General features: G+C 44.5%; 2 protein-coding genes across 2 annotated transcripts in view; one reads left to right on the forward strand and one right to left on the reverse strand.

Annotated features, from left to right (window-relative positions):
* The first annotated feature begins 300 nt into the window (after positions 1–300).
* Positions 301–5,154, forward strand: LOC118431031 (tetratricopeptide repeat protein 28-like). Its single transcript, XM_035842104.1, has 2 exons — positions 301–395; positions 781–5,154. Exon 2 carries the CDS (start codon positions 2,045–2,047, stop codon positions 5,138–5,140), a length of 3,096 nt encoding a protein of 1,031 aa, XP_035697997.1. The 5' UTR covers positions 301–395; positions 781–2,044; the 3' UTR covers positions 5,141–5,154.
* A 27-nt stretch (positions 5,155–5,181) lies between these two features.
* The window catches only part of LOC118430068 (polypeptide N-acetylgalactosaminyltransferase 12-like), a 10,668-nt gene continuing 3,843 nt past the window's right edge, over positions 5,182–12,006 (reverse strand). Inside the window, exons 7-13 of the mRNA XM_035840777.1 lie at positions 11,656–11,859; positions 10,956–11,073; positions 10,162–10,350; positions 9,173–9,304; positions 6,978–7,073; positions 6,176–6,328; positions 5,182–5,651 (exon numbers count right to left, since the gene is read on the reverse strand). Of these exons, the coding sequence (XP_035696670.1) occupies positions 5,517–5,651; positions 6,176–6,328; positions 6,978–7,073; positions 9,173–9,304; positions 10,162–10,350; positions 10,956–11,073; positions 11,656–11,859 (1,027 nt within the window). The 3' untranslated portion in view covers positions 5,182–5,516. The remainder of the gene's footprint in view (positions 5,652–6,175; positions 6,329–6,977; positions 7,074–9,172; positions 9,305–10,161; positions 10,351–10,955; positions 11,074–11,655; positions 11,860–12,006) is intronic.

Here is a 12,006-nt window from a genome sequence, read left to right on the forward strand (position 1 = left end):
ACGTGCAGGCAAAACTTTGTGTGCCATCGGGCTGCGGATTGGTACGTGCCAGTACGGGCGACGCGCCTGCCCTGTACAGCCTGAACGTTTTCAGAAAGACGTAGCGGACGTGGCCTCCCATAAAAACGTACCGACAAATTGCACGTACGGCGGGTTGTGCCCTTAGCTTTAGAGGTGAGCGGCCACCAGCTCTCAGTGCAGGGGGTCAGAAGATTGTGTAATGACAGGCTACCCAGTAGTCTGAACATCATTGGATGGATGAAATCATAAATATCGTGTCCTTTTATTCACAAGGACCTACAGAGAACATCACCGACTTGGAGACCGGGCATTGCGGAAAGGGGCTGTCGACTTAGCGGAGCGACGATTTGCCTCTGCACTGAAGCTTGTCCATGGTGAGTTGCACTGATTATAGAGTAATGCAACTTGCGTCAAGACATAATTCTAATAGATAATGTATGTAACGTTATATATCATTTTTATGTAAGCCCAACAAGATTAAGCACGATGTACTATACGATGTACGAAGGGAGAAAAGAATGTGTAGAGGATCAATATGCTGTTGTTGCTGTGTCTTTGTTTTGTGAAATGGCCGTTTTTAATGAAGTCAAATAGTTTAAGAAGAGCATTATTTTAAACTGAGGACAGGTAATGCGATAACCTTCGATAACTACTCTCGGTACTTCCTTGGACCTTTGACCTAGCTTCTTCTTAAAAGAGAGTCGAAATAATTGCCATCGGAAAGTGTGTTATACACTTGTGCGTTTTGATTTAACGTAGGCACGGGTTCTGCGCACTTGAACAAAGAGGCAGAGACTTTACAAAAGCTGGGAGATGTCTACCTGGAGCGAGGAAAGGTGACAAAGGACGGGGAAGACTTTACCAAAAGTGCTGCTCTGTATAACGCATCTATGGCAAGAACAGAAAACAGACAGTCCGCGAAAGATTTAATCTTCGCCATTAAACGTACAGAGGAATCTTTCTTACAACATGTGATAGGCGTCTCCTGTGTGGCAAGTCCGTATGAACTGGACCTACGGCACAAGAGTGACCTAAAAGAAATGCGAGACAAGGTAAAACAACAGCTTGGCTTTATTGATGAGCAGCATGATCCTTTTAAGTACGAAGAGGACGACCCTGAAGTTAGGAAAGCCGAATCTGCTAGAGCTGTAGCCGTCAGAGCTCTCTTCCAGAAGACAGCTAAGGACAGAAGCACTTTTCTCGACAATCTCGTCTCTGAATGCATTACTGTAATGGGCCCACCACCATGTAGGTATGCAATCATAGGTTTGGGTTCACAGGCCACAGAGCTGGTTACTCTCTACTCAGACCTGGAGTTTGCGATTCTGCTTGAAGATGGGCGCGACTCCGAAGAAAACAAGATGTACTTCCGTATTCTCACTCACTTCTTGCACCTGAAAATCATCAATCTCGGAGAGACCATCCTTCCAGCCATGGCAATCAAATCACTCAATGACTTTTACTCCAAAGACCCTGAAGACAGTTAGTTCTACGACTCCATAACGACGCGCGGACTCGCCTTTGACGGTGCGATGCCCTGGGCGAGCCACACCCCTCTGGGTAGAAAGCAGACAGAAAACAAACCAGCGCTGGAACTTATACAGACTCCCAGCCAGTTGGCGAAGTTCCAGGAGTCGGATGCAGCCATGTCTGAAGAAGACCACTTGTCAGATGTTCTACGAAGCGTCTGTCACATAACAGGAGACAAAACTCTCGTTGAACAGTACCGTGTCGAAGTGATGGCAACCCTCAAAAGTAATGCGCTGCATGCCAACATGGAATTGGCAAACAGAGAAGAGTTCAGGAACCCAGAGTTAGTGTCCACGCTACTGAACGTTAAAAAGGAGATCTATCGCTTCTCCCGATTGCTGTGCAGAACATAGCTTTGCGCTGTGGGGTTGGAACGTCCAGCGTGTGGGCAAGCATTGAAGAGCTGGAAGCTGGTGGGTACATAAGCAACCAAAACGCACACCACATTGCAGTGCTGGTTGCTATCTCAGCGGAACTTAGACTGAGGACGTACATGGCTAACGGAGGTCAGAAAGAAAACATGTCTGCATTGTTGCGTTTAAGTAGCAAAAAAGGTCATAGTAAGAAAACAGTCCCTGATCTAGAGAAGGTGTTTTATCTTCCTAATCAAAAGATGCTATACCGGTACTACTACTCCGCTCTGCCTCTTCGCAGAGCTTTGTCAGAGCTGCAAAAGGAAAACGCGTCGTTTTCACTGGCGTTCAGTCTGTTTGAAACGTCGGAAGGAACGAAAGGAGAAATGAAGATGAAGCTTTGTGATTTCATATCAGCAAAGGCACTATTTGAACGTGCGCTGGAGAGGAACCAGGCGATCCATGGTAACGGCAAAGGCCATCCTGACATTGCAGCGTGTTTTAGGAACCTTGGATGGGTCTGTTATAGCATGGGTGAGTACGGTGATGCAAGGGCCTTCCTCCAACAAGCACTGGACATGTATCACCGAATACACGGGTCAACCCATCCCGCTATTGCTGCCTCCCTCAGAAGCCTGGGTGCTGTAGCTAGCTGCATGGGAGATTACAAACAAGCGGAAACGCTTTTCGAACAGGCACTGGAGACACTGAAGCTCCTGCATGGCGATAGTGCGGATCAGGAGGATATTTCTTCAGTTCTTCACAACCTGGGATCAACATGGGCTGACATGGGCAACAACAGGAAGGCAGTCAGCTTTTATGAAAAGTGTCTGGAGATTAGAAAAAGTCTACACGACTCGAAAACAGCACATCCTGACGTAGCGTCTGTGCTCAACAGCCTTGGCGCTGCTTGGAACAACCTTGGCGACTACAAAAAGGCGATTGACTTCTATAGACAAGCTCTTATCTTAAGGACGCTTACATACGGAGGAGAAACGGTGCATCCGGATATTGTATCATCATTAGGCAACTTGGGTACAGCTTACCTTAACCTCAAGGATCACTCGAAAGCAATCGACTTGTTCGAGCAAGCTGTACAAATGAACAATCTGCTATATGGACAAGACCACGCACACCCAGAAACTGCCTCGTTAATTGACAATCTAGGCTCAGCCTGGAATAGCATTGGTGCTCACAGAAAAGCCCTTAATATCTTCGAAAGAGCCCTACATATGAAACGACGAGTGTATGGAGATTTTGCGGTACATCCAGAGATCGCGACGTCATTAGCAAATCTTGGTGAGGTCTGGAGTGATCTTGAAGATCACAGGAAAGCATTAAAGATGTATTCTCAGGCATTAGACATGTATAAAGCTGTATATGGACAGGACACTGCACATCCCGGAATCGCGATTACGCTCAACCACTTTGGAGCCGCATGGAGGTGTCTTGGTTTTCCCAGAAAAGCTATTCATTTTTACGAACAGGCTTTGCACATGAGGGAGAGGGTCTATGGTCAAAATGCCGCGCACCCAGACATTGCCACGTCACTCAACAATCTTGGGGAAGCTTGGAGTCAGCTTGGCGATCGCAGGAAAGCTCTCGCTTACATTGAACAGGCTTTGGATACAAGGAAACGTGTTTATGGGTACGATGTAGACCACCCTGACATTGCCGCGACATTCAACGACTTGGGGGTTGCTTGGAGCATCTTTGGTGATCCCATGAAAGTCATTGTCTTTTACGCACAAGCCTTGAACATGAGGAAACGTCTATATGGACACGACAGGGATCATCCGGACATTGCCATGTCTCTCAGTAACTTGGGCACCGCGTGGAGTATTCTAGGCCAGGTTAGGAAAGCACTTCCCTTCTACAAGGATGCGCTAGACATGACGATACGTATATACGGAGATACGGCGCATTCGGATATTGCAGGATCGCTGAATAATATAGGTATAGCTTGGGTTAACCTCGGTCAATACAGGAAAGCAATCAAATTCTTTGAAAGGGCAATTGCCATGAAGAAGCGGCTCTACAAAAACCGCAACGCATACCCGAAGATTGCAGTATCACTGAATAACCTTGGTGAAGCCTGGAGTGCGCTAGGTCATCACGGCAGGTCTCTTCTAATACATGAAAATGCTTTACACATGAGGAGATGTACTTACGGACGTGATACCCCCCACCCACATACGGCTACGTCATTGTACAACCTGGGAAAATCATGGAGTAACCTGGGTGATCACAGAAAAGCCATGATGTTCCACGAGCAAGCACTGAATATGAGAATTCGTATAACTGGAAATAATGAGAGCGCTTCGGACCCAGACATTGCTTCTTCGCTTGAAAGTATGGGTGTTGTGTTGAGTGATATTGGTGACTACAGGAAAGCAATAAGCTTCTATGAGAGGGCTTTGAAAATGAGGAACAATGTGTACGGACACGATGCAATACACCCCGGGTTTGCTTCATTATACAACAACCTAGGAACAGCATGGAGTCAGTTGGGACATCAGAGGAAAGCAGTTGATTTCCATGAACTTGCCTTGGACATCAGGAGACAAACATATGGCCAAGAGGGGGCTCACCCCGACATCGCTTCCTCACTCAATAACCTTGGTGCCGCTTGGTGCAATCTGGGTGACTACAGGAAGGCATTGAAGCTGTATGAAGAGGCACTTGACATCAGAAGACGGGCGTATGGAACCAAGACAGCTCACCAAGACGTTATTCGGTCACTCGCCAACTTGGGTGCGACGTGGAACTACTTGGGTCGTCCTAACAAAGCAATCCTCTGCTACGAAGAGGCGTTGGACATGAGCAGAGCCATTTTTAATGGCGGATTGGCACACCATCAAACAGCGTCTCTACTGCAGAAGCTTGGGACATCGTGGGGACTTATCGGTGATCACAGCAAGGCAATCAACTTCTTTGAAGAGTCTTTACAGATGCAGAAACGTTTGCGTGGAAACCATTCAGACCATCCGGACGTTTGTCTGCTTCTGTCTAATCTAGGGGCGTCTTTGGCAGCTCGGGGTGACTACAGAAAAGCAACTGGCGTTCTACAAGAGGCATTGACGACGATGCGCAAAGTCTATGGACACAACGCGGCCCATCCAGATATACTGAGGACGCTGAAGAACCTGAGTATAGCATGGAGAGACATGGGCGATCACGACAAGGCAGCTGCAATATCGCTACAGGCGGAGGAGATGCAAACTCGACTAAAATAAGAAGCAAAGTATGGATTCAGTAGTTTGATATTCATGTTAGCTCTGAAGCATCAGTGTATACAGTCTGTATCATTTTTATCATTGTGATCATTATTAACATAAGCCTATAGAGTCTTTGCCATTATAGTGTCTTTATTTTGTACATATCAGATAAATCTACAATGTAAATACTTAAGGTAGTGATATTTTTTTATTTCCTTTGATGTTGTCATCAATCTTAACTCATGTCAATATTGGAAAAGAAAAAGTGAAACGGATGTTTGGTGTCCTGCTTTCATTGTATTCTCATAGTACTGAAACTGGAATCACTTTGAAAAATTGATTTGATCTATTACTGACTAGGTTTGCAATTGTGAATATGACAACTATTTTCGTGTTATCCTGTTAAAGGTTGAAAGTTTTCGATGCGCCACCTCTGGCTGCCACTAGTACTGCAGTCCATCATACTCAACCCAGATACGGATCCGTCCAAACACCTGTCAGTTTGAGGGTGGTACAGCACTCCGGACTCCTGAAAAGAGATGATACATCTTGTATGTACGGTGGCCCAGAAGTAAAAAGTATTTTTTTCAAGTCTTTACCTTGTTGTCATTGTCATTTTCTGTGTGTGATTTCATTCCTGGGGGCAAGGGGGGAGGTGCTTTCATTTTTTGGAAAGACTCTATCATGCATCACCCCCTTGGCCTGACCTTGACATTGGGGTTAAAAATGCGCACAGAAAATGAACATACAGACGGAAAATAAAAATGCACATATATATATATATATATATATATATATATATATATATATATATATATATATGCATAGAAAATGAAAACACCCACAGCAAATGAAAATACACACAGAAAGAAAATCAAATTTGAATACAAAGCAAAAGATAGGAAAAACGTCTTTGTACTTCTGGGCCACCGTATGAATATCTATCTACTAGTAGTATATAGATTTATTTAAGATAACAGGAAGGCCGGCTGATTTATCAGAAGCGACATTACAAACGACTGTGCAAAGCGCCCCTTGTCGTCTGCACATTACCTTGACAACCCATTTCTGCTCCTCAGACGGTCCGTCGTCACCGCGCACGTGTGTGCACTTTGCCGTGATGACGTCAGACCTATCCCATGATGCCTGCAGACAAAAGTCCCCACTGACGTCACGTATTTCCTGCGCATGCGTCACTTCCCAGTACTAGTGGGGAATGGAGTTCACCATTATGACAGTTACAATGGCAATGATTTTATTACATATTCCTGCCCAACATGGGCTAAATGCATCGAGTTTGACAACTTAAGTATACATGAAAGAGGTTACATCTGATATTACTAAATTCTACAGAGTCTCTTTTCTTTTTTTAAAACTTCTGTAAAAAAATTTACAAAGCTTTTCCAGCGCGTTGTACTCATTAGTCGACATAGTGTAGTTGAACATTTCGCATATTCATGATCTAGTTGTTGTGTACTTATGAGAGCTCTATGCATCTCTGTGTATAGTGGGCATTCTAAAAGAAAATGTACTTCATTCTCTACACATGTGTCGTTGCAAAATGCACACGTTTGGAGGAGACTGGTTGTGTCTTCCAACTTTAATTTAGAAAAACAGGTGCTTGATCTCCTCCAGATACTTTGTTTTCGCTCACCTCTTTATATTTTCTGTATCTCTTACATGATATTTTGCCACATGTCTATGTGATATCTATTTCAATTTACGGCACATATTTGCTGATTCTGCAGCAGCTTTGTACTATTTTTAGTCTGGTCGAAAACGATTTGAAACGGCCGAAAAGTGATGCGCGCGTGAATGCCATCCATATAAAGAAATGAACATGGCCTGAGCATACCTGGGTACCGCCCTTCCCGTGGCAGGGGAACACCCCTGCTGGCTCCTTCCCAGCCTTGATGACGTCCAGACACAGGCCCGTTTGTTCGTTGGAGATCTGCGGGGAAGACGTTATGCATACAATAAACATAGGGTAAAAAACGAAATAAGTCATTTTATAATCAGATTTCAATTTGAATCTGCTTAAAGCCACATAGATAAAAGTCTAATTGGGGTTTGATTACTTTCATATCAATAATGACATGTACACAGTCGATCGTCATCATAGCCTACATATATACCTTTTCATACATACAAACATGTATTTGGGTTGTACTAATGAAACATTTTTTTTATGGGAGTGAAGGTAGCATGGTAATGAAGACTGCAAGTTACATGTAAGCTGCCTCACAATTCCAAGTGCGCATGTGCATTCGTTATATATTGTAGTCTAGGTCAAAGTTCAAGATCCCTTGGCCTGTGAACAGATCCTTAACTGTTATCCGTTTCCCAACAGCCACCACTTCGGAAATGGTCGTAAGCAGGCTGAACACGCACGGCTGTATACAAGGCAATAATTTCAGAACACAGTTTTTCGGGTATGGGGATTTACATGGTTAAGGACCCCAAAGTGAGGTGGTTCGACGACTCAAAACCTATAGTAGGGTGCAGATACAATTCACAAGAATTTAGTATGTTGAAGTTGAGGGTACAAGCTACAAAATATCTGAAGATGAGCATAGATTTGCCGGCTCGTTTTTCTATAACAGACACTTTGATTTGACCCCCAGCGGAGGTCATGGAACTGCAGGCGGCGAACAGGAAGTGCCGGTAACATATCAAGGCGCAAATTCCCGCCGGCCGAAAAAGCGATGTAATCCAACTTATACAGTATGAACGCCGATGTATTCCTCTACTATTCACCACAGATTCCACCTCGCTGTCGTGCACGGAAGAATAAATACGGCCTTTGCAAGTACCGCGATGCACTATTTTAACCCGAACTACTTTTGGGGACGGGGGTCGCGGATAATTACTGTGTTATGAGACCTTAAGCCAACTTGACCTTGGATTTCTTTACGTTCATACAATAAAACTAGTCAAGATACAAAACCGTACCAAATTTTAGAGCAGAAATCCAAATGGTTCCTGAGATATGGCCAACTTTGCACTTTGGCGCCTAGCACAGGTGTCGGCACTGTACAAGGACTATCTGAGGGGCCGCCAATTGGTCTCATTATCTCAACAAACTTGATATTCTGGTTGACTTTTTCTGTTATAAGGAGCTTGCCAGACCACATTCTACCGTTCTGAGTGATTGGGGTTGGGGGTTTGTCTTTTTTAGGGCGGAAAAAGGGGGGGGGGGAGTCGAGCGGGCTTTAGACCGCACTAAGTCCTATACTTAAGCATAGGGAACGGTCTAGGCGGCCGTTGCCATGGTAACGGCGGGTCAGACGGTAACAAAAATGTTACAGTTCAAGTCAGCCGAGGTCAATTACCAACATATCGGTCAAATTTAATGTGCTTGTCCGTCCCTGGGGAATTCACGCTGTGGATGAAGGTCTCAGAACACAGTTTTTCGGGTATGGGGATTTACATGGTTAAGGACCCCAAAGTGAGGTGGTTCGACGACTCAAAACCTATAGTAGGGTGCAGATACAATTCACAAGAATTTAGTATGTTGAAGTTGAGGGTACAAGCTACAAAATATCTGAAGATGAGCATAGATTTGCCGGCTCGTTTTTCTATAACAGACACTTTGATTTGACCCCCAGCGGAGGTCATGGAACTGCAGGCGGCGAACAGGAAGTGCCGGTAACATATCAAGGCGCAAATTCCCGCCGGCCGAAAAAGCGATGTAATCCAACTTATACAGTATGAACGCCGATGTATTCCTCTACTATTCACCACAGATTCCACCTCGCTGTCGTGCACGGAAGAATAAATACGGCCTTTGCAAGTACCGCGATGCACTATTTTAACCCGAACTACTTTTGGGGACGGGGGTCGCGGATAATTACTGTGTTATGAGACCACAAGTCAACAGACCTTTAACTTTGACTTGGACCACAATGCATCTCGACTGCGCATGCGCACTTGGGACGTATTGTGGGATCACGCCTGACGTAATTTATCAAGCCATACCTGATTGGCCAAATATCCGGGTCATACACGGTTGTAACTGAACATGTAAATAAGTGAAGTCACGTGACTTACCTGCCCATGTGCGATTGGTTGGATGTCTGGGACGTACAAAGTGGGGAACACGTGACTCAGGTACCAGCTGAAGTCCCGACAGTGAAGACCTTTCCTCAGAAGCTTCCGCTGCGTCACGTCTCCCATGTCATACTAGTTAAAGGTTCAAACAATGTAGTTTTAGCCATTTAGGTTATCACTTCCAACAAGTGAACATATCATTAAATTTTTACATGAGTTCAAGGTCTCATCTTTCCAAGGAGCTTAACCGCCTTGATCTTTCAGACATCCACATGCTTTCGACATCATGTTACAAAAATGAGTGATGATGCCCCCTGAGATATTTTTGTTCACTTAGGCAGACTTGCGGCAACAGTACGTCTACACTAATGTGAGAATGTCAGGGTGAGTATGTTGCTTTTCCCTCCTACTGTATTTCCATAAATATAGTCTCGTAACTGTGTAACTGTTGATAGTAAAGGCCTCTGTCATTCGCACATGCGTAAGAGCTTTTTCTAGGACTGGTATGTGTATATATTTTTGCATTATTCCGACTTTTATTTAACCTTGAAAATTACATCTCTTTGGCCTTGACCATTTCTCAAGAGTTCAAGAGCTGAGGAGGTCAGGAGATATCACACACAGTTGTTAACAATGATACATTCAAATTTTCCATAATCATATTTAGTAATGTAAACAGATCATTAACATCATATCAGTCCATACTCCATTATTTTAGTCAGTCCGTGGCCACTTGCTGCAACGTGAATTACAACTCATCGGTATAGCCTCCATGGCAGGCTCTCTGATGCCTTTTTTTGGCTCATGATACACTTTTGCTGGTCATTTTGAGGCCGGCAGCCAGATAAGGCCAGCAATCAGCGACCCAGTATAGAATGAAATGGCCATCAAAAGTGTATTATGAGCCAAAAAAGGCACCAGAGTCTCTGAGAGCCTGTTATGGAGGCTATCATAGGTAGGTGAAGTTCGAAAAATGAATTGACTAGAACCTTTCTATATTCGGGGTGTTTCCTGTAGTAGATCTCCTTGTAGTCGTCCATCCACACCTCTGCCATGCGCCTGTTGTTATGCACCAACTTCTTCCAGGCATCTCCGGTCGAGTAGGGTGACGTGGGTCTGAACACGTGACCCACGTGAGAGCACGGCAGGACCACGATGGTTCCGCCACACTGCCAGATCTGTCATGGAATGATTTTGATTTTGCGGATGACATTTTTGGAGCCACGTACTACCACATGGCGGGGGGGGGGGTCTCATCTGGTTTAGGTAAGGGAGTTCTTTTGATAATAAACTACAGCCCGGCCTCCTGATTGGGTCAGTCTTGAGAGAAATGCAGAATTTCTGAACCTCGTCCGTGTGTCTCAGTAATTTGACACCTTACATTTGGTGGCAGAGGTGGGATCCCCCTAATCTAAACCAGATGAGCTTTTCTCCAAATATGATGGGACATATCTGATAAGATCATCAACTATGGATCCACATCTTCTTTGATAGTGAAAAAATGATGTCGTTTTGTGATCGTTATATCGCCACAACTACACATACAGCGTTTGTGGACGGATATGAAAATCAGGAATCAAGCTGATCAGCCACAGTAGAACAAATACGGACAGCTATCAGTGATGTCATTGTTGGCACCGACGGACTGCTCTAAGCAAGTATGCACAAACCGACTGGCAACCCCACATTTAACACTATTAAGCACTCAATTTTGTGTAAAAACAATCTGTGGCAATTTGGTTCCGTTTACCCGGAAGTAAAAGAACAAATGACGTCACTTTACCCGGAAGGACATCTCTATGTTCTCCCCGCCCCAGACCTCCATGCCTGTGTCGTATGCACCCAGGTACTCGAAGTACTTCTTGTTTATCGAGAAAATTCCTCCGGCCATGGTTGGAGACCTGTAGAAATACTGAGAGATTATCGAAAGGACTACGAGACTTAGAGAGGACTAAGAGATTAAGGACTAAGAGATTAAGCTCGATCACCATTCCGAGTAAGCATGCGGAGCGACGAGAATTTAGAGTAACATATGATAGGTAGCGGTCCCTGAGATGTAAACAAAACACATCTGGACATTGCTATGCGAATCGAGATAATCGTCGAGACGAGAACGGTTTAAACTTTGGGGGACTTCGCTTTTGATTTACTACCCACAACTCCTTATGCTGCTCATGCGAACTAAGAATGGTGAACGAGCTTATTCAACTTGAGTGGGCCGCTATCTGTATTTTGCTTGTGTATGTTTGTTCAATAAAAAGGCCATTAAAATTTAGAAAACGTTTCGCCGCAAGGTTATCTTCGGCACCCAGTATTAGTTTTACGTAGTATAAGTTGATCTGTCTCTTAAAACTACTACCAGGTCCAAACGATGACCCGGACGGCGGAGACCTGTTTCTGCTCCGAAGAGATTCCTGCCATCCCGCGGTAATAATAAGGTGGACGATATGTTAGGTAACACCTCCATAGAATCCAGACTTTACCTGATGGGATCTACAGGAGATTTTCGCCGTCTTCGCTCGTGCTCAGGAATCGGCTCCCATATGAAGGTGAGTTCTTTGAAGTTGATCCCGCCCATCTGTGTACTCTGTGGAGTAAGAAACGACGGTAAATAATAAAACAAACAAAGAAACAAACAAACAAACATACGATATTGAGAAGGATTTTGGGAGGATAAAAAGTGGTTGCTGTGATTGAAAGTGTTCTACATATCAATAAACACTTATCAGGTTATATTGGTTCGCGATTTCCAACGTTGGCTATGTTCTCTTGTGCCGGGAAAGGGAGTTTGCCGAGGAAGGGAGTTTCTTGGAAGGGAGTTGCCGTGATAGCGA

Source organism: Branchiostoma floridae, chromosome 14 (genome assembly GCF_000003815.2).
Source record: "Branchiostoma floridae strain S238N-H82 chromosome 14, Bfl_VNyyK, whole genome shotgun sequence".
In the NCBI taxonomy this organism is placed as follows: Eukaryota; Metazoa; Chordata; class Leptocardii; order Amphioxiformes; family Branchiostomatidae; genus Branchiostoma; species Branchiostoma floridae.